Source organism: Phyllostomus hastatus, unplaced genomic scaffold, assembly GCF_019186645.2.
Source record: "Phyllostomus hastatus isolate PE091 unplaced genomic scaffold, TTU_PhHast_1.1 phas_scaffold_182, whole genome shotgun sequence".
Lineage (NCBI taxonomy): Eukaryota > Metazoa > Chordata > Mammalia > Chiroptera > Phyllostomidae > Phyllostomus > Phyllostomus hastatus.
In genome coordinates this window covers 7,296,007-7,313,571 of record NW_025334013.1, presented here as the reverse complement: position 1 = coordinate 7,313,571, position 17,565 = coordinate 7,296,007, and the positions used below count along the sequence as shown (strand labels likewise).

At 58.8% G+C, this 17,565-nt stretch overlaps 1 protein-coding gene across 5 annotated transcripts in view; it reads right to left on the bottom strand.

Moving 5' to 3' along the window:
• Nucleotides 1-17,565, bottom strand: part of VPS13D (vacuolar protein sorting 13 homolog D) — a 225,048-nt gene that overhangs the window by 6,161 nt on the left and 201,322 nt on the right. For all 5 annotated transcript variants that reach the window (XM_045858715.1, XM_045858714.1, XM_045858716.1 and 2 more), the window contains one exon: nucleotides 6,744-6,875. In XM_045858715.1, the coding sequence (XP_045714671.1) occupies nucleotides 6,744-6,875 (132 nt within the window). The remainder of the gene's footprint in view (nucleotides 1-6,743; nucleotides 6,876-17,565) is intronic.

Here is a 17,565-nt window from a genome sequence, read left to right as displayed (position 1 = left end):
CACCCCCACACCCCGGCCCCGACGGTGTGCGCGCGCCCAGGGGGCAGCTCCGCATCTCCGGGGGGGGGGACCGTGCAGACGTGACACTGCTGGGGGGTGGGGGGGGAGAAGACGGATGGAGAGGAACAGAGACAGAGAGGGGGGCAGACAAAGCTTCCTCACGGAAGCAGCCCTGCGGGGCCCGGAGAACTTGCTGGGAAACAGGTGAAAACCGAGGAGCAGTCCGCGGTGTCCGAGCACCGGAGGGCCCGGCGGGCGGCTGCCCAGGCTGCTGGGCTCTCGCAGGCGCCGCCCAGGGCTGGCCACTGCGGCTGGGGCGAGAGCAGGAATGCGCGTTGCAGGTCCGACCGAGATTACTTTCATTCCTCTGGCCCAGCACAGGATGGGGCCCCTCTGTCCCCCCACCCCTGCCCCCTCTCTCACCCCACTGGGCACCCCCCGTGGCTGACACTGGCGAAGAGCCTTGAAAGGGCAGCGGCCTCTCCTCCATCCGGGCAGCTGCTCTCACAGCCAGGCCGGGGCGGCTGACATTATGAGTGCACTTTCCACTGGAACTTTTATAGGCTTCAAAATAAACTCCTTTTCAAGATGCCACAGATGGTGCAAGGCCTCGCTGGGGCCAGAACCCTCAGGGGAGGGCGGGCGGGCGGCTCTGAGCTGGGAGGCCGTGCCGGGCGGCACTGCCCATGGTGCGGACTCGCGGCCCGGCGGGCTGGGAGACCCGCCAGGCTGCGGACCCCGGCGGGCCTGCCGCTCTCTCCCGGTTCGGGTTCCTCCTCTGAAGGAGACGACACTGCCTGCCGGCTCTCGGCACCAGGTCAGCGAAGCCAAAAGGGTTCAAGGCCGCCCAGAACTGGGCGGGGAGAGGAGCAGCACGTGGGCACAGCTCTCCGCTCTGAGTCCAAAGCCGCGGCAGACAGTGACACTTTCCTGACTTGTACGTGGAGTGTTCTAACGTCTCTTCAGATCAAAAGCAGGTCCGAGCCGAGGGTATACGCAAGAGGAGGAGGAAGGGAGAGAGTGAGGCCACGGCAGGCAGCTGGGGCACCAGGGCCCCGGACTGCGGGCTGAGCGAGAACCCAGAGACCGCCCTCGCAAACAGCTCCGTCTTCGTTTTCCTCCTGCCGCCTCCTCAGCGGCCCACGACCAAACGCCGAGACGGGCGTGCATGCACACACGTATTCATACACACACACACACACACTTTTTTAACATTATAGAATCTGGAAACTACATCAAAGTATAATTGAAACTGAGCTTGGGATGAGGGGTTCCCACTTGCAATGGAGACCAACTCCACACTTGTCGCTGTGAGAGGGGGCCCAGCGCTAGGTGGGGAGAGACGTCGGGCCACAGCAGCGCTCTGCGCCAGCCCCTCTGCCGGCGGGTTCTTCCTCCTTTCTCCTCCGCAGCCCCGGCATCGCCCTCCGTTCCTGGCCGTCCACCTGCGGGAGGCCTGCCCCCCACAGGCCTCCAGGGACCTCACTGGAGAGGCTCAGGGTCCCACCAACGGCTGCGGAGCCCGCACACTCTCCGTCCCCCATGTAACCACGCCCCCCACAGTCTGCTCCTGGCCCCGGGAGGAGTGACGCCTGGAGAACCTCGTGGGCTGACGCGGAGGGAGAAGGGCCTCAGGTCTCAGGCTGATCCTGAGCGCAGGCTGTTATCTCGGACTTATCAGGGACCCCGAGGAGGGGGAGTAGAAGCCTGTGGCCAGAAACAAACCCCGGGATCAGCTTCATCCCTCAAACAGGAGAACGAGAGAGGCCACCCAGGGTTCTGCGGACACCCTGTCGTTTGCTGTAAGCACTGGAATTAATTCTGTGAAAAATAGGACTTCAAACTTTGGTTAAAAGTTCTCCTTTTAACTCTCCTTTAAGGGACTGATGTCAGAAATGTTCTCCAGAGAGACGGGGCGGGGTGGGGGGGGCGGTGTGTGGCCCACACCACGCTCTGAACGCTGAGCGTGCACACAGGCTGTCCGGACGGGGCGAGGCCAGCAGGGCCCGAGGTCACTACCACCACCCCAAGCCATGGCCACCGCGCGGCTTCCTCAGCAGCACCAGTGGTGGCATCCACAGTAGCTTCAGGCTCCCGTTCTGCGGAGGGGATGATGCCCTCTCCACGCCCCTCGGCCCACGTGACCTTCCCTCCCCTCTCCTGGCCCTACAGGACCAGGTCACTCGCCCACCACCTTCCCCAGCTGTCCAGGCTTAAATCAGTCCCTTCCCCTTGTGGCCCACCCCCCATGGCTCTCGCACGTCTATTTCAAAAGCAGTCATGTGTTACGGAGAGTTGGCAATACTGTCTGTTTCCCCTCTAGACTATAAACTTGTCAAGGAAAGAGCACACTTCTCACTCATCCCGGCACACAGTAGGAGTCAGTAAATGTATGGGTTCGGTAATCCGGAAACTGACGTGAAATTGATGGTAAGGGCCAATGGAATCCAGCCGGGCAGGGGCACATGCAGCCTCAGCTGCTGGGTTTTCCGCTGCGGTAAAGCTACGGCACTCTCTCAGAACTCCTGGTGCTAAGTATTCAAGATTCAGCAAGCCATTAACCTCGATCAGAATCGCTGGAAAACCCACCAAATGGAAGTTTTACTTTAGTGGCATAGCAAAGATTGTGCAATTCCCTAAGTGTCAATGGTTATTGAGAGGTTACTACAGTACTTCCTGGTTTAGAAAAGGAAGCCAGTGAATTCTATCCCATTCCCCCAAACACCTGTCTTTTGTGTTTGCTTTTAGACTGCATCCATTACTACGATAAGGTTCGTATTTATAAGTACATGCTACTAGAATCAACACTATAACCTGCGCTCAAGAAATATTTCTGATTTCTTTCTATCTACAGCTTCTCAAGAAGGACAGACAAGATACGAAACACCATCAACACAATGTTTACAAGAGTGCAAGAAAGAAGAATTTTACTCTTAATTTTCTCTCTTTCTGTGTTCTTTGAATTTGCTAGGCATGCATAAGTTTATTTCAACAAAAAGAGAAAGGACTTATCTGGTCAGTGGGTTCATAGACTATTTTTGTTTTCCTTTTTATAATTTTCCTGTATTTTATTTTTAGAGATAGGGGAAGGTAGGAAGAAAGAGAGAAACATTGATTGGCTGACTTTCATATGTGCCCCAATCAGGGACCAAACAGGCATGTACCCTGGCCGGGAATCGAACCTGCAACCTTTCACTTTTCGAGACAATGCCCAAGCAACTGAGCCACACCACTCAGGGCTATTTTTTTCTGTATTAAGAAGATCTCATAAATGTCATTTTGTAAAACTGTATTTTGAAAATACAATCCAATTGTCAACATTCAGCAAACAGGACGCTAGAGCAACTTCTCAGGTCCTGTGGGAGGCTTATGGGCACCTTTTTTGAAAAGGTAAGAACCATTCCAATGCTTACAATGCCAGGACGTAACCATCTGTGGTGAGGGATTAGAAATGAAATAGGTGCCTCTCCCTCCCTCCCTTTCTCCCTTTCTCTTCCTTCCTTTCAGTGAAAATGAGGTTCCTGGCTACAGACAGACACCAGCTATAAAGCAAAATTAATTTAATCAGACAGGGCGAATTTTACTTTAACATCAGCTTAAGTCAGGACCCTATTTCCAAACCAAAACTGAGAAAGATGGGAAGCAATGGTAATTGTGCAACATGCCAGAGAAAGGTTTGATTCATTGGAAACTGAAGCCTCTTCAGCCGGCCAGACCTTGATGCATATGTCAGTAAGTATCTTTTTAATACTAATTAATTAGATAAAATGAAAAAAGTTAAAGGAAACTTGATCTGGGAGCACAGAGTCGAAGGAACCCTGGTGCTGGGACTTTGCGGGGTTTTCGCTGCATCGGGAAGTAATTACACGATGTTTTCCACAAGCGAAACAGTGAGTCTAACTGGAAAAAAATGTGGAAACGTTTAGTTAGAACAGTAGAGCAAGGTATTAAAGACCCTTTTAAGGGGTTAACTCTGAAGGAAAATATGCAAATAATTAGGCCTGTAAACATGTTTTTAATTACAGTTCCAGGATGAAAGTCAGGGGTATAATCTGGCACTCGTGTGCTTTTCCTGAAAACTCTCTCCCTGCAAAGTGACGACTCTAACGTGCACGTCGCCGAGAGGACCCAGCCTGACCACTGGGGACCCCCAGAGGGACGCGGACCGATTCCCTGGGGACTTGTCCCCCGTCCGCTGAGGAGGGCTGCGGCCACCTACCTCCTCCCACTCCGCGGGCCAGCTCTGCCCCACGCAGGAGTGGCGACCCGAGGCTTTCATCTTCGGAATCAAGACCCACTCACGCCCTATCTTTTCCCCGTTCACGTGAACGTCTAGAGTTTCAGGACATCTGCTCCCCTGACCTCGCTTGGACCCCTGTTCTCGGCTTTCCATCGCTGTGTCCCGGGTGTGCGTCCCCAGGGCGCAATCCGACGTTAGCCGTGCCACACGCTTTCTCCTCGTGCTGTCGGCACGCATCCTTCCACCGAAAACGCCTTTCGCAAGTAAAGCACCTTCCGCGGGCGGAAAGTAAAAGCACGACGCACAGTAATGTACAACCCCCACCTCCGACCACCCCGCCCCCACGGAGACGTGAGCGCACACCCGTCGCTGCAGCTGCCCTGCTGTCACTCAAGCACAGACACTTCCGGGGTGCCCACTGCGCGCCAGGCGTCGTGCTGGGTGCTGCGGACCCTTCGTGAATGGGGCGGACAAGACCCCCAGCCGTCATGGGGCTGCCAGTCTAGCAGACTCGGCCCCGTGCCCTGCCGCACCCAAGGAGGGGAGACTCTGGGCCTCTCGTCCCAAGGCCGAAAGTCCCGCCAGCGAAGGGGTACGCAGGGCAGTCACGCGCCCAGTCCTCACCCCGAGGAAGCAGGAAGGCACGTCCTCCCTGCAGCGGAACCTCACTGGGGTTCGGGGCACGGGAGTGAGGACCAGAGCTGGGGCCAGACGAGGAGAACAGAAGGTGTCGATGACCCATGCTACGGACTGAATTGTGTCCCGTCTTCAATCCCCACATCGAATCCTTCACCACCGAGTGGCTATGTGAAGTATGGAAGCAGCCCTGGCTGGTGTGGCTCAATGGATTGAGCGCCAGACTGTGAACCAAAGGGGTGCCGGTTCGATTCCCAGTCAGGGCACAGGCCTGGGGTGCAGGCCAGGTCCCCAGTTAGGGGCATGCAAGAGGCAATAACACATTGATATTTCTCCCCCTCTCTCCATTCCTTCCTCTCACTCTAAAAATAAAGAAATAAAATCTTAAAAAAAAAAAAAAGTATGGGCATCCTTAAGGTTAAACAAGATCATAAGGGTGGCGAGGCCCTGATCCTGTCAGATTGGCATCCTTATCAGAGACACCAGACGGAGATCTGTCTGTCCGTCGGTGCCACGCGACGACACGGTGAGAAGGTGGCCACCTGCAAGCCAGGAGGAGACCCTTCGCCAGGAGCTAAACTGGGCATCACCTAGACCTTGAACTTCCCAGCCTCCAAAACTCTAAGAAAATAAATTTACATGCTGACTGACTCAGAGAAACATAGACTAATCTGCAGCTTCCCGAAAGAAGGAAACTAACGCACTGTTGGCTGGAGAGGGCTGACAGACTGGGGGCTTTTCAGATGCACGTTCTAGAGCTCTGACCTTGAGCAGCCACGGTCCACGTCCGTGTCCATGACTGGGGTTCATGTTGTGTGTCTCCTTAAATGTGAGGCTCACATAAAAAAAAAATAAAAATAAACGCTGCCTAAACCACGTGGTCTCGGTATTTTGTTGCGGTGGCCTGAGCTGTGATGAACCTCCGCCGTCAGGAGACCGTCCCGCAGCCCTGCAGGGGACTTGGCTTACACAGGACACAGCAGGAGGCCACAAGTGGGTTCGGAATTCCATTTCTGAGGCCCCGTTCAAACACCGCTGCAGAAACACGAGACGAGGCCAGCTCACCGTCGCCCCTACCGATGACGCTGAAGGCCATCCCGAGAGCTGGCCTCTGCTTCAGCAGTCCCTTCTCCGCCCGCCAGCAGTCCTGGCCCTCAGAAGCCCCCCTGGCCAGCTTTATCTTCAAGGTGATGCATGAGCATTACAAGAAATTAAACTAGCACTTTGCTACGCATCCGGTATAACGCACTGCTTTCTCTGGGCTGGAGGTTCTGACATCTATGGAGAGCAGAGAGCATTTCACATGAAAAGGTGTCTACTACAAAGCACTGTAGATAGCGACACACTGAATTCTATTGTATGAACTTGGGACAATGTCACCAGTTTCAAACTCTACAAGATCCCAGGAATATAAGGCTCTGTGTACCACAAAACGATTGTAAGGCAACTGCATTCCCAAATTTTTCAGTTACTACTTGTTATTGGTTTATCTGGGGTTTTTTTTTCTAGCTTTCAGCAGCAAACAATAGAACATCAAAGTTTAAGAAAATTTTACGGGGGGAGAAAGCCCCTTAGAATTGAGAGCATTTTATTATCATCTCTTTTTGCTCTAACTAGAAAGAAATGGCCATTTTCTAGAAATAAAACATGAAGGTCTTCCCCTGAAGCCCAGCTCGAGGACCACGGCTTTCAGTAGAAGGCTGTTTGCAAGCAGTTCTCCCGAACCTGTAGAACGAACGCTGGGACCAAGGGGTCGCCAGCTCCCCGGTCCCGGAGGCCTGACGGCCCTCAGCCCAGATGAGAACCTCCCAGACCCGGAGACAGAAGAGACACCCCGGGGGGCCCGCCCGGCTGGTCCCCCACTTACAACTCGTCCTGTATGTTGTCCGTCAGCTTGAACAGCTGCTCCTGCCCCTCCGCCTGGCTCTCCGAGTAGCGGGGCAGCAGCCCCTGGGGCCCCGTGCAGCAGCGTGGTTTCCGCACCCTCTGCGCCTGAGTCCTAGACGGGGGCGTGGACAGAAAGCAAAGGGGCGAGGCGTTAGATGAAAGCGACCTCCCCACCTCGTCCAAGACAAAAGCACCACTTCCTACAAGCCCCCTCCGAACCGGGCGGGCAGCATGAAAGCACAGGATCAGCCGTGCCCGCCCGGTAAGACTGGGGGTGAACACGCGGTTTTGAGTGAGAGCCTCGCCTTTGCCGTTTTCTAGCTCTGGGACTGGGGACGAGCCAGTGAACCTCTTCGACCCTCAGCTCCAGTGTTCCCTGTAGAACAGGATGCGGACACCTCCCCCGAAGGGCTGCTCTGAAGATCAAATAAAATAACGCCCAATGCCAAGCCCGTGCTTGACAGATGCGGCTGTCTACCAGGGGTGGGCACACCTGTCGTGGGTGCCCTTACTGGGCTTCCCGCTGGCCGAACCCTGCTTTCCTTGGCATGCCTTCGGGAGAGGTATCTCTGGACTTGCAGGGGGTCGGGAAGGAGAGCGAGGGGCCCTGGGCATTTAGAAGGCGCCCACCCAGCTTCTGGATGTCTTCTAAGGTGAGCTCGGCTGCCCGGGCGCAGGGAGAGGGCACGGGAGGCTCGTGAGCGGGAAGAAGGACCCCGGAGAGGGCCCAGGCCGCAGCCCGCGCCCCGCAGTGGCTCAAACTCGTGCCACTCGGCTGCCGGCTGCGCGGAGGAATATGCCTTGCCGCGGCTCTCGGGGCAGGCTGCCGCTGTCTTTGTCCACAGACCGCATGCGGGGTAATTGATAAGTGCTTTTTGGTGTTTTCCTAGAAACAGGAGTCCATGTTTGTCTTGGAAAGGCTGTGCATATTTCAGATGACTGATAAGAGTGTGCCGGGCCTGTCCTCGGCCTTGTACTTGCTGTACTTTTCATTATTTGTTCCTGGATTCCACTGAAGCAAAACACCCTGTTAGACACATCCAGAAGAGAGGGACGGCTCACGCGCCGAGCCGGTGCCTCACAGCCAGGCCCTAAGCGTAGCGCGGGGGACTCGCTCGCAAGGGTGACAAGTGCACTGGGGGGACAACTAGGGAGACGACATGGACAGAAAGTCAGCAAGTTGCCACAGGACGGACGCACAGTGGGTTAGCTGCAAAGCTAGGACAACGGCAGACTCCTGGACGCCGGCCAGCACTCCGCTCACCAGGCCGGGCTGTCTGAAGCCCCACACCTGGGTGGTGTTTGCTCTGTGCCGGAAAGCCAGCAACCCGGTGACAATTCTTTACAGTTCAGTCCTGAGAGTGCCGAGTCCTACTGACTGTGCTCTCCAAGGGTGGCGTTAGGAGAGGGTAAGGAAGTCTCCACGAGCTGCACTCAAGGAACGGGCGAAAAACAACCCTATTTGTTTTATGTACTCATGCACTCCCACCGGGCAGAGCCTCAGTTCCTGCTTCGTCAAGACCTGGGTGCCCCCCCACCCCACCCCCGCCACCACCCCGGCTGTGGCAGCGCAGGGGCGGCAGCAGGCGCCAGTGGAGAGGCGGGCTGCCGGGACCAGGCCAGCCCAGCGGGGCCCAGAAAGAAATGGGGGCGGCAGCGCCGGGGGCTTTCCAGGCAGCCGAGCCCTGTCCTGTGCCCCGGCCCGGTGAAACGGCGTCCACCGCCATGCCGCACACCGCCCGGGCAGCCTCGTCCAGGGCCTTTCCCCCCATCCTGCCCGCCCCCCGGAAGCTCCCAGGGGAGGGCTGGTCTGTCGTGGCAGAGGCCCAAGGGCCCCTCCGAGAGGGATGTGATGGGCCTGCTCCTCACCGCTTTGCAACGCCCTCCCCGACCCACCGGGAGGTCTGCAGGCCGAGTCTCCATGCGTCTCCCTAGTCCAACTCTGCCTCTGACTCTGCGATCACCAACAAATGATCTCTGGGTTTGGAACGGGTTACTGCGAGGACCTTGTAACTTACTCTCCTGTTTCCACCCTTGTCCATTCTCCATAGCAACTCGAACGGCCGTTTCAAAATACCACGGCGATAGGGCTGGCCATGTGCTCACAACACATTTGCTTCGCGTCTGGACTCCCCGTCGGGGATGTAAGCGCCACGGGAAGGGGGATTTCGTTTCGTCCGCCGCCACCCTGAACACGAGCACTGTGCGCGATCCACGGCAGAGAAGCGACACACGCTAGACGAGCGAGGGACCAGTGTCCTCGCAGGTGCGGGCGGGTGTCAGGGTCACCGTGACTGCGGAGCCAGAAGGAGGGAACCGTGCTGGAGGGCTTGCCAGCGACAGGCTGAGCCTCAGAAGTCCTCGAAGGCGAGGCGAACAGGAGCCCGCCGAGACCCCGACCTCCTGGCGGAAGGAAGGGTTGGGGGTGAGCCTGCCCAGCCCCCTGACCGTCCAAGCGAAGGAAGGGGCTGAAGGCAGCATCCTGGAAGTCCGCCTGGGCTGGCCCACGGGCGTTCCTCGGAAGAACCCACCTTTGCACCAGTCCCTCGGGGGGAGAAACATGTTCCCAAGGAGGGCAGCGCCCACCAGGGACGAGCGCCACCCGTCTCCGACGGGGTCCCGAGGCGCCAGAGCCGCTGGGGAAGGTGGCCTGTTTCTGATCAGAGCCCCCGGGAATCACCCCTCGTCACGAGGACGGGAGAGGTGGGAACACAAGCAAGCAAGCGTGCCCCATGTTACCGCCTTTTCAAACAGCTCTCCGCTACCGTCGGAGGTTTCTGGACTCAGTGCCCTCCCCCGGGACCTGCCCCAGATTTCGCTGACCCAACCTCACCCCCGTTCCCAATACGTCGCCTTCTGACTTGGGGACGGCAAACCCACCCAAACTTGGGGAGCACAAAAGCGGAGCGGCTCCCGGGGTCCACGCTGCCCGTCTGCTGCGGCTGCTGCTGCTGCTGCTTTTCTTCCCGGTCCTCCCAGCAGGCGCGGGCGGTCCTCCATGTCCGGGGCCCCCACGCCGACCGACCCAACAGCAAGGGGAGGTTGGGAAGAGCGCTCCGGCGGTGCTGACAGACCGAGGGGCGAGATGTGGCACCCCAGGCCCATTTTCCACAGCGCGGAAGAAGAGGGAGAGCAAGTTCACTTCTGTCCTTAGCGAAAACTCGGCCTTCCCTTGTAGCTTCATAAACAGCGGGGCCGCCTCCAGAAGGGGCGACTCAGAGCCGCTCTTACTGGAAGCAGGAAGCTGGGTTACAGGAGTTCTTCCCACAGTCTCCCCTCTTACTGCATTCCTGCTGGTGCCTCAAAAACGACTTTCTCCCCCACAAGTCAACTAGGATTCCCATTCCTGAGGTTGAAGCCGGGAGGCTGGGGGGAGGCGGGTGCTTAACATCACTGTGGGTGAATACATTTGGTCCCACACATCATCAAAGAATCATGAGCAGAACCCAAAGAGCGAGTGTTGTCAGACCTCGCAAGCCAGCAAAGAGCTGAAGGAGACGCTCTCCGGGCAGGGCACTGGGCGCTGGGGCAGGTTCCCTGGCAGGGACGGCGGCCCGGGGCAGTCACGCCGCCCTTTGAACACGGCGGGGCCGCTGGCCGCAGAGGCCTGACTGGTTCCCGCTCTGGCTCAGGAACGTCGCGAGTCCCTCCGCGAGTGACTCGTCTTAGGTCACTTTCATGCATGTTTCTGGGAACCTATCAGCACGGGGAGGGAAAGGACTTCTTCTTCTTCTTCTTTCCACAGCAGACTCACCATTTACCTTGGTTCAAGGCCCACTTCCATCACTGGGCCTTTCTCTGCTCACTTTCACTTCAAATGTCATGCCCGTCTGTGGAACCACAATCCCCAGCACGAAAACTCCACTGCTGGCCAGGACTGGGTCTGTCCTCGTGGCCGGCCCTCCTCCGCCGGGACAGCCCCTGTTCTGAAGCCTGCAGTCCTCGCTCCCTCACTTTCCTCCTGCAGGCGTAGACTGACCGCATTTCAAGGTCTGCTCCAGTAACAGTCTTGTTATAGTCTCCGGCTTTGGTTGTTTTGAGCTTTTGAAAAAGGTATCACTGTTTGTTCATGTTTGGGACTTATTTCTTCCTCCTTGAAGTCCGACTGCTAAGATTCCGTCATTCCTCCGTGTGCAGTGACATCGCCCACGGGTTGTGCCCGCTCGTGACTGTCCCGCTGCCCAGACACGCCACCGCCCGTCTGTCTTCCTGCTGTGAACCCAGGCGTTGCCGACAGGCTCCGCTGCTACCAGCAGTGCCGCACCAAACATTCCCGCCCGTGCTCCTGGGGAACGCCGGTGGAGTTTCTTTGGGTGCACGTCTAAGAGGGAGCTGCCAGACCACGGGGCACGAATGTTCACCCAACAGAATTCACGCTGTCTTCCAAGTGGCTGCACACACTGACACCCCGCCCACCCACAACGCATGTAGGAGAGCCTCGTACCGCCTCTCCCCGCCCCTGGGTACTGTCGAAGACCGCAAGCACTGGGTGACACACAGCCGATGGCCGTGTGTGACCGCTGAGCACCTGAAATGCAGCCAGTATGACTTAGGAACTGAATTTTTTAAATGTAAATTAAAGTAAATGCAAATTGTTCATCACGCAGCACGGGCCTAGACTCAAATGTTTGCTGCCTGACTGGCTATAAAAGTGGCATCTTGCCGGCTCCTCGTTCCCACCCTCTCTTCCAACCTGAGGGGCAACGGTGTCTGATAAAAAAGGGGAGTAGCTTCGGCGCCTGCCCACGGGCCCCAGAGCAGCAAGTTCAACTGCCGGGCTACGCAGGCCCACCCACCGCTGAAGGACCGTCCTGGGCCCAGCCTCCGCCTCGCCTGCCCGCCTGGCTCCCAGGGCAGGTCTGGTGCCACGTCCCGGGGACAACAGCCCGTTAGACGAGAGGGGGCGGCACCCCACCCACTCCCCTCTCCCTGGCCAACAGCGTCTCCTACCAGCTGACACTCGGCGCGAAAGGCCGTTTACAGCCCGAGTCTCCTCGGTGCACGAGCAGCAACTCGGCCTCCGCAAGCCCCGGTTTAGCCGAGGGTCTGCCGCGCACTTAATTGCTGCCAGCTGGGGGCCGTTCGGCCATTTTAAGCCCCCAGCTGCTGCGGTTTACAAATTTCACAGTGTATGGAAAGAAGCAGGCCTTCCAGTCAACCAGCTAATCCAAAATGTCAGCGCCGAACCAGCGTGAGCTTTGAACTCCACGGCAACGTCAGGGAGTGGGCTGTGCAGCACGGACGGCTCTCCCCCGGGAAGGGGCTGCTGATACAGTGGCTGATCCGCTGCAGATACCCACCCGCGAGAGATCAATACCGGAGCCTGCGGCTGGCCGCGGCGATCAGGCACGCGCGGGAGGCCCCCGACCGGAGCCCGGGGCGGCGGAGGGGAGCCCCGGCCCCTTCTCCCAGCAGCAGCAACTCCAAACACGGCGACGCAGGAAGATCCCACCACCAGTTCCGCCCGGCCGATCTCGCCTCTCGGCCCGAGGGTCAGCGGTGGGCCAGCCGTCATGCGCTCTCAGCGCACCCGATGAGTGACCGCGTCACAGCCGCATTAGTTGAAGACAGATGTTGTACACACACACACACACCTACCCCCGCACAGCCTGAGTTACTAGTCGGCTCGGGAAATCTGTCGGGGCCGATGTCTGTCAAGCCGGCGGCTTCAAAAACAATCAGTAGGCGAGGAAAAGTGTGCGTGTCAAACGGGCGACTTCCTAACGTAACGGAGTGTTTACTCGACCGATGACGGCCACCTTCCTCGGGGGCCCTGTGGACCGGCCCCAGCAAAATGATGGATGGCGCCTGCACTCACTTCTGGGTGTGTCCTCGGCCTTTGTGGTCATCAGACGTCTCCGAGGCACACGGCGCTGGACTGGGCACCGGCGGGCACCTCCTGCTGGGAACGGGAGGCCAGCCCGCACCCCCGCCAAGTCCCGCGGGCGGGACGGCTACAGGACCCCACGGCCCTCGGCCTCGTGCTCCATCCGGCCCCTGCCAGCTCTCGGGAAGGACCCCAGGGGTCTGCCCGAGCGGCGCTCCGCGCTGGGGCCTCAGAGCTGGTCAAACTCCCGCTGGCGGCCCCGGCGGGAAGGTGCCGCGAGTCCCGGAGGCCTGCGTGCCACGGGCTCCACCTGCACCCCAGCCCGAGGCCCGCCACTCCCACCCCCGAAGACTTCGAGGGCGGGCACCGCTTCCGCCCCCTCGGACCCCACCCCTCTCAGTGTGGGCCGGGCTCAGAGGGGCCGGCGAGAGGGCGAAACCTCCCGAGTTTGGCTGGGCTGCCATCAGAGGTGCTCTCCCGCAGTGCCACGGAGACAGAAACCCACGTTCTAGAGCCTCTCCAGACGCAGTCTTCAACACGCAGGTGTCAGAGTGACTAGGAGCTCTCACTGCGGTAAACCTGGCACCAGGACAACTGCACCACGTATCTGCTGTGACGATTTGGATCTTGAACCCATGCAGATCCAGGTCGGGCGGAAAGGGACCCTATGGCAGTAGAGGTTGGCTCCTGAGTGCAACTGCTGACTGAGGACCCAAACCAAGACAGCCAGGAAAAGGAGCCTGCTCAGGGCCTTGGGAGTGGCCTGCGCCCGCCGCGGCCCCGCCCCCCCCCACCCCGTCTCAGGAACCTTCCGGAGCTATCCCGTGCACAGGTCCAGGTCCGCACGAGGCCTTCGGAGCCACATCTGCAGGGGCCTCACGGGAGAGTCACGGGGGAGATAAACAGAAAGGGGCGATGACAGCGGAGAGGGCAGGCTCTGGAGCCAGGCTGCCGGCACTGAACCCCCGTCTCCCTGTTCACAGACTGGGGCTCACGGCAAGTTGTGCCCCTCTCAGAGCCTTGGTCCCTCATCCATAAAATGGGGACGACACTGGGGTTGCTGTGAGGAGGGACCCAATGCACGTACAGTGCTCACAGCAGTACTCGGCACACAGCAGGCACCCAGTAAAACGCCGCCACCTCTGATGACAACGACGCACCTCTGCAGAGGGTGCCACGGGTGCAGGAGAGGGGTCCTAACCCAGCTCAGGCGGCTGAAGGCCAAGGTGGGCCGGGGTCTCACCTCCAGACTGGCTTTCTTGGGAGGGAAAGTGCTTCACATCAAGACATTCCCGTTCCCTTCGCTCTCTCACCAATGGCACCCCAGCTGCCCTCCCGGAGTCCCAACGTCGTCTGCGTGCCGCGCACAGAACCCCGAGCCGCGTGGCCGCAGTGGGAAACACGGGGAGGACGCCGATTCACGAAACTGGCAGACTCTCTGCTGCTGTCGTTGTTGGGTCTTTAGGGACCGGACGTCCTGCGGTGGGGGAAGACATCTCCTGGGCTGGGTTTTCCCCATCGGTGGGATTCACACCTGACGTGTCTACAGGACCCCACGACATCGCATCTGTGACAGTGGGCAGGACTAATGCCACCAGATATGCCTACTGGGGTTTAAAATCTAAGAACAAAACTTCTCTGAAGGTCTTTCCCTCATCGCCTGAGTGCCTTGGGGTGAGACCACCTGTCCGTGGGGCTGGGGGGCGGCACAAGGCAGGTGGGTTTCAGCAGGGATTCCACCCAGTGGACAACATTAAGGTGAGAATACAACCTGACGGCGCCAGGTGTCCAAGACGCCCAACCTCCGCCCGCGCTCTGGGGCGGCTTTGCTTCCTACAGGCGCGGCAGACAGCCTGTGCGGTCGCTGCCACCTGCAACACTGACGTTGCAAAGGCCAGCAGGCTCCCCTGTGTTCGAAGTGCCACATTCTGAATCAGACTAGGGAGGGCTCCCTTACAGGAACCCCTCAACCAGGGTCAAGTTCCCTGCTCAACTGCCACTGTTAACGCCAGTCCCAGAATATTTCACGTGGGCCAAAATACACAGTTTCTGGTACACTTGATTTTGTGGCTATTAAGTGCAAATTTGAATGATAACAAGCTGATTAAATAAACCAGATGTTTTCAGATTGATTTGTAACAAATGATTACATAGTTTTTAAAAAAAAATCATTATATTTTCTATCTTTCCCCCGAAGTCGACCTCTTTTAAGAGACAGACAGAATCCGGGAGCGTGGTGGTGCAGAGGACAGCCCCAGGCCGGCCGGGGAGGCACACTGCAGCCCCGGCCGGCCGCTCGGGGGCCGAGGGAGCCTGCGGTCCCCTGCCCCGTGGACGAGAACAGGGTACTCAGCGGCCGACAAGGAGGAGGTTGGGCTGATCCACGAAACGTGCCCAACGCAGTGCACACAGTCAGCCCTCGTCAAAGCTGTCTCCCTCTCACCTACCCTCACTCAGGATTACTGGGTGTGAGGTCACTTTAAAACCCCGAAACGCGGAACTGTTGAAATCGGGGCGTAAGCAGGCGGACGGCACGCTACGGGGACCTGATGTGCTGAACCAACCGCGTGAGAACAGCGTGTCGGGCGCACGCCGCGTGTTCGGACGCTCGGGGCCTGCCCCAGCCGCACCTCGTCTGCTTGGGGAACCGTCTTCCAAGGGCTAGAGCTAACCAACCCAGCAGCTCAGGGGTGGCACCAGGCGTCAGATCTGTGCAACGGGAATTAGTAGTTTCAGACTTTTGCCATTCGCAGCATCCATCGCGACCGAGTTTTCAGTGACAGAGCACTCTCTCCAGACGGAGTTTGTGAGGTAACCTGAGGCCACCCAACCCCTGGGAGTGGAGCTGCCCCGGCGGGAGAGGGGCTGGGGGCGTGTCTGTCCCCAGCACCCCACCCGGCCCCTGGCACAGCCGGAGGCACACGCTCGTCTGCAGGGAGGGCCTCCCTCGGGACCAGAGCCGGCGGGCCTGGGGGGTGCAGCTCCTGAGCAGCCGACTCCCTGACTCGTTCGCGTGCTCAAGGCCGCCCGCTCCCTCGGGCCAGACGTTCTACACGGCCTTCCACCGCCACACAAACGAGGGGGGAGGGGGAGGGCGCTTCAACAGCGGGCCAGGGCACTGGAAACCAACTGCTGTGAGAGGAGAAGTGTGCACGTGGCTGCCACACTCACAGGGACGCCCGGGGTCGGTTCCAGGCCCGCAGGCGGGACTTTTCAGCTGGCAGAGGGGGAACCGAGACCCCGAGAGGAGGGCTGCAGGGCCGGCCACCAGCCTCCCCCGGGCAGCGGGCGCGTGCTCTGAGCCCAGCCACGGCCTGGGAAGTCCGCTAGGAGCTGAACGGAAGCTGCGTGGAGCCAGAGCTGCTTGCCTCTTCTCCGCATTGTCGGGCCCCCGCACCCAGAACCGTGCTGGGTGCGCAGTGGGTGTGCACAGACCAGCGGCCACCACCCAGTGCTACGACCAGTGGCTTCAGAGGCTGCCGCTTCTGCAGCCCAGGGAGTGGAGAGGGCCGTCGGTCTTGGGGCTCCTCCCCCGAGACCGGCCGGGAGTTGGTGGGGACCCAGGGACGGAAGAATGCTGGTCATTCCATCAAGGAAGGACACCAGAGTTACTGACCTGGGTCGTGTTCCCCCGGGAGGCAACTGGCTAGCAGTCTGATGGCCTCGGGGGGAATGCGCCCCAACGGCACTTCCCGGGGCAGGAAAGAGCAGCGGGGCCCGGAACTCTGGCAACCGCCCAGGGTTCCGGCCCCCTCCTACAGACGGTCCAATCCCGTCCCGACACTCAGCACTTAAGCAGCTCGGAACCTTCTGGCCAAGGGGATGGATTCTCTGCACTAGCTCAGATTCCAAGAACTTCTTCAAAGGGTTTTTACTGTATGGCTTTCATTAGTTTAATCCCGACATTTAGGTTCTTTTGACCTAGAGACAAAGAAATCAACCAATCACCTACTCCTCATCTTCCTCTGACCAGGGGGTGCTTTTTTTATTCTTTGTCTTTAAACTTAACCCATGGCCAAGCTTTCTTAAGATGCCAAGACCACTGTGAGTCAAACCGGCCCCTCTACAAACAAGAGATGGCACCTTCTCTTTGAACTTGGCCAGGCTGGCTCTGGCCCATCGTTCCAAAGCCCTCAGAAGTATCTCGGGTTTTTCAGGCAACAGAAGAGGTTTCTCTTTGTTCTGACTCTCGCCGCAGTGCCCGGGGGTAGAGCCAGAGCAAGAGGGAGGCAAGGAGAACCCGGTGTGTCTGAAGGGGGCTTGGGCGCGGTGGTGTCCTTTCTCTCCGGGCGGCAAGGAAGCAGGGCACAAGCTGGCGGCCGTGACACCCTTCGGAGCCTCTGCACGGGGCACCTCTCTGCCCGGTGACACAAGATGACTGTTCGCGTGGTGATAAGGTCAGGCTGCCTTATAATTAAGTGCCGCCGGTGTGAACATGAACAAAACCCATCGCCACAGTCCGTGGAGCCTTGGCAAACTGGTTTGTTTGGTCTGGACAGCAAACAACATTCCACACTCCTGGATTTTTTTCTCCCAGATCCCCTGCGGCCCCATCACCCCCCCAAAACCTTTTTTTAAAAATTACAATCTGTTCTGCTGTCTTGAGTTACATTCTGTAAATAATAAGCAACACTGATGAAATGCAAAAAGCTGAAAATGCGCAAGGCAGAAAGATCTGCAGTATGTCCCACATCTGTGTCACATTAAACACACGCTCAACGGATCCGCTGATTCCTGTCTAATCAGCACACGAGGCTGACGTGGGCCAGAAGGGCCCTCGCGCGACGGGCCGCAGCAGGGCCGCCCGAGGCAGGCAAGCAGGGGCGGGAGCGGCACCAGGAGGTGGAGACTCGGAGCCCGCGACGCAGAGACGCGAGAGCCAGTGGCCCGGTCCCCGTACAGGCAGACTGGCGGGTCGCTGCGGTGGCCGGGTGGCGGGGAGGGCTACGGCGCAGAACCCTCCCTCCCCGTCCTC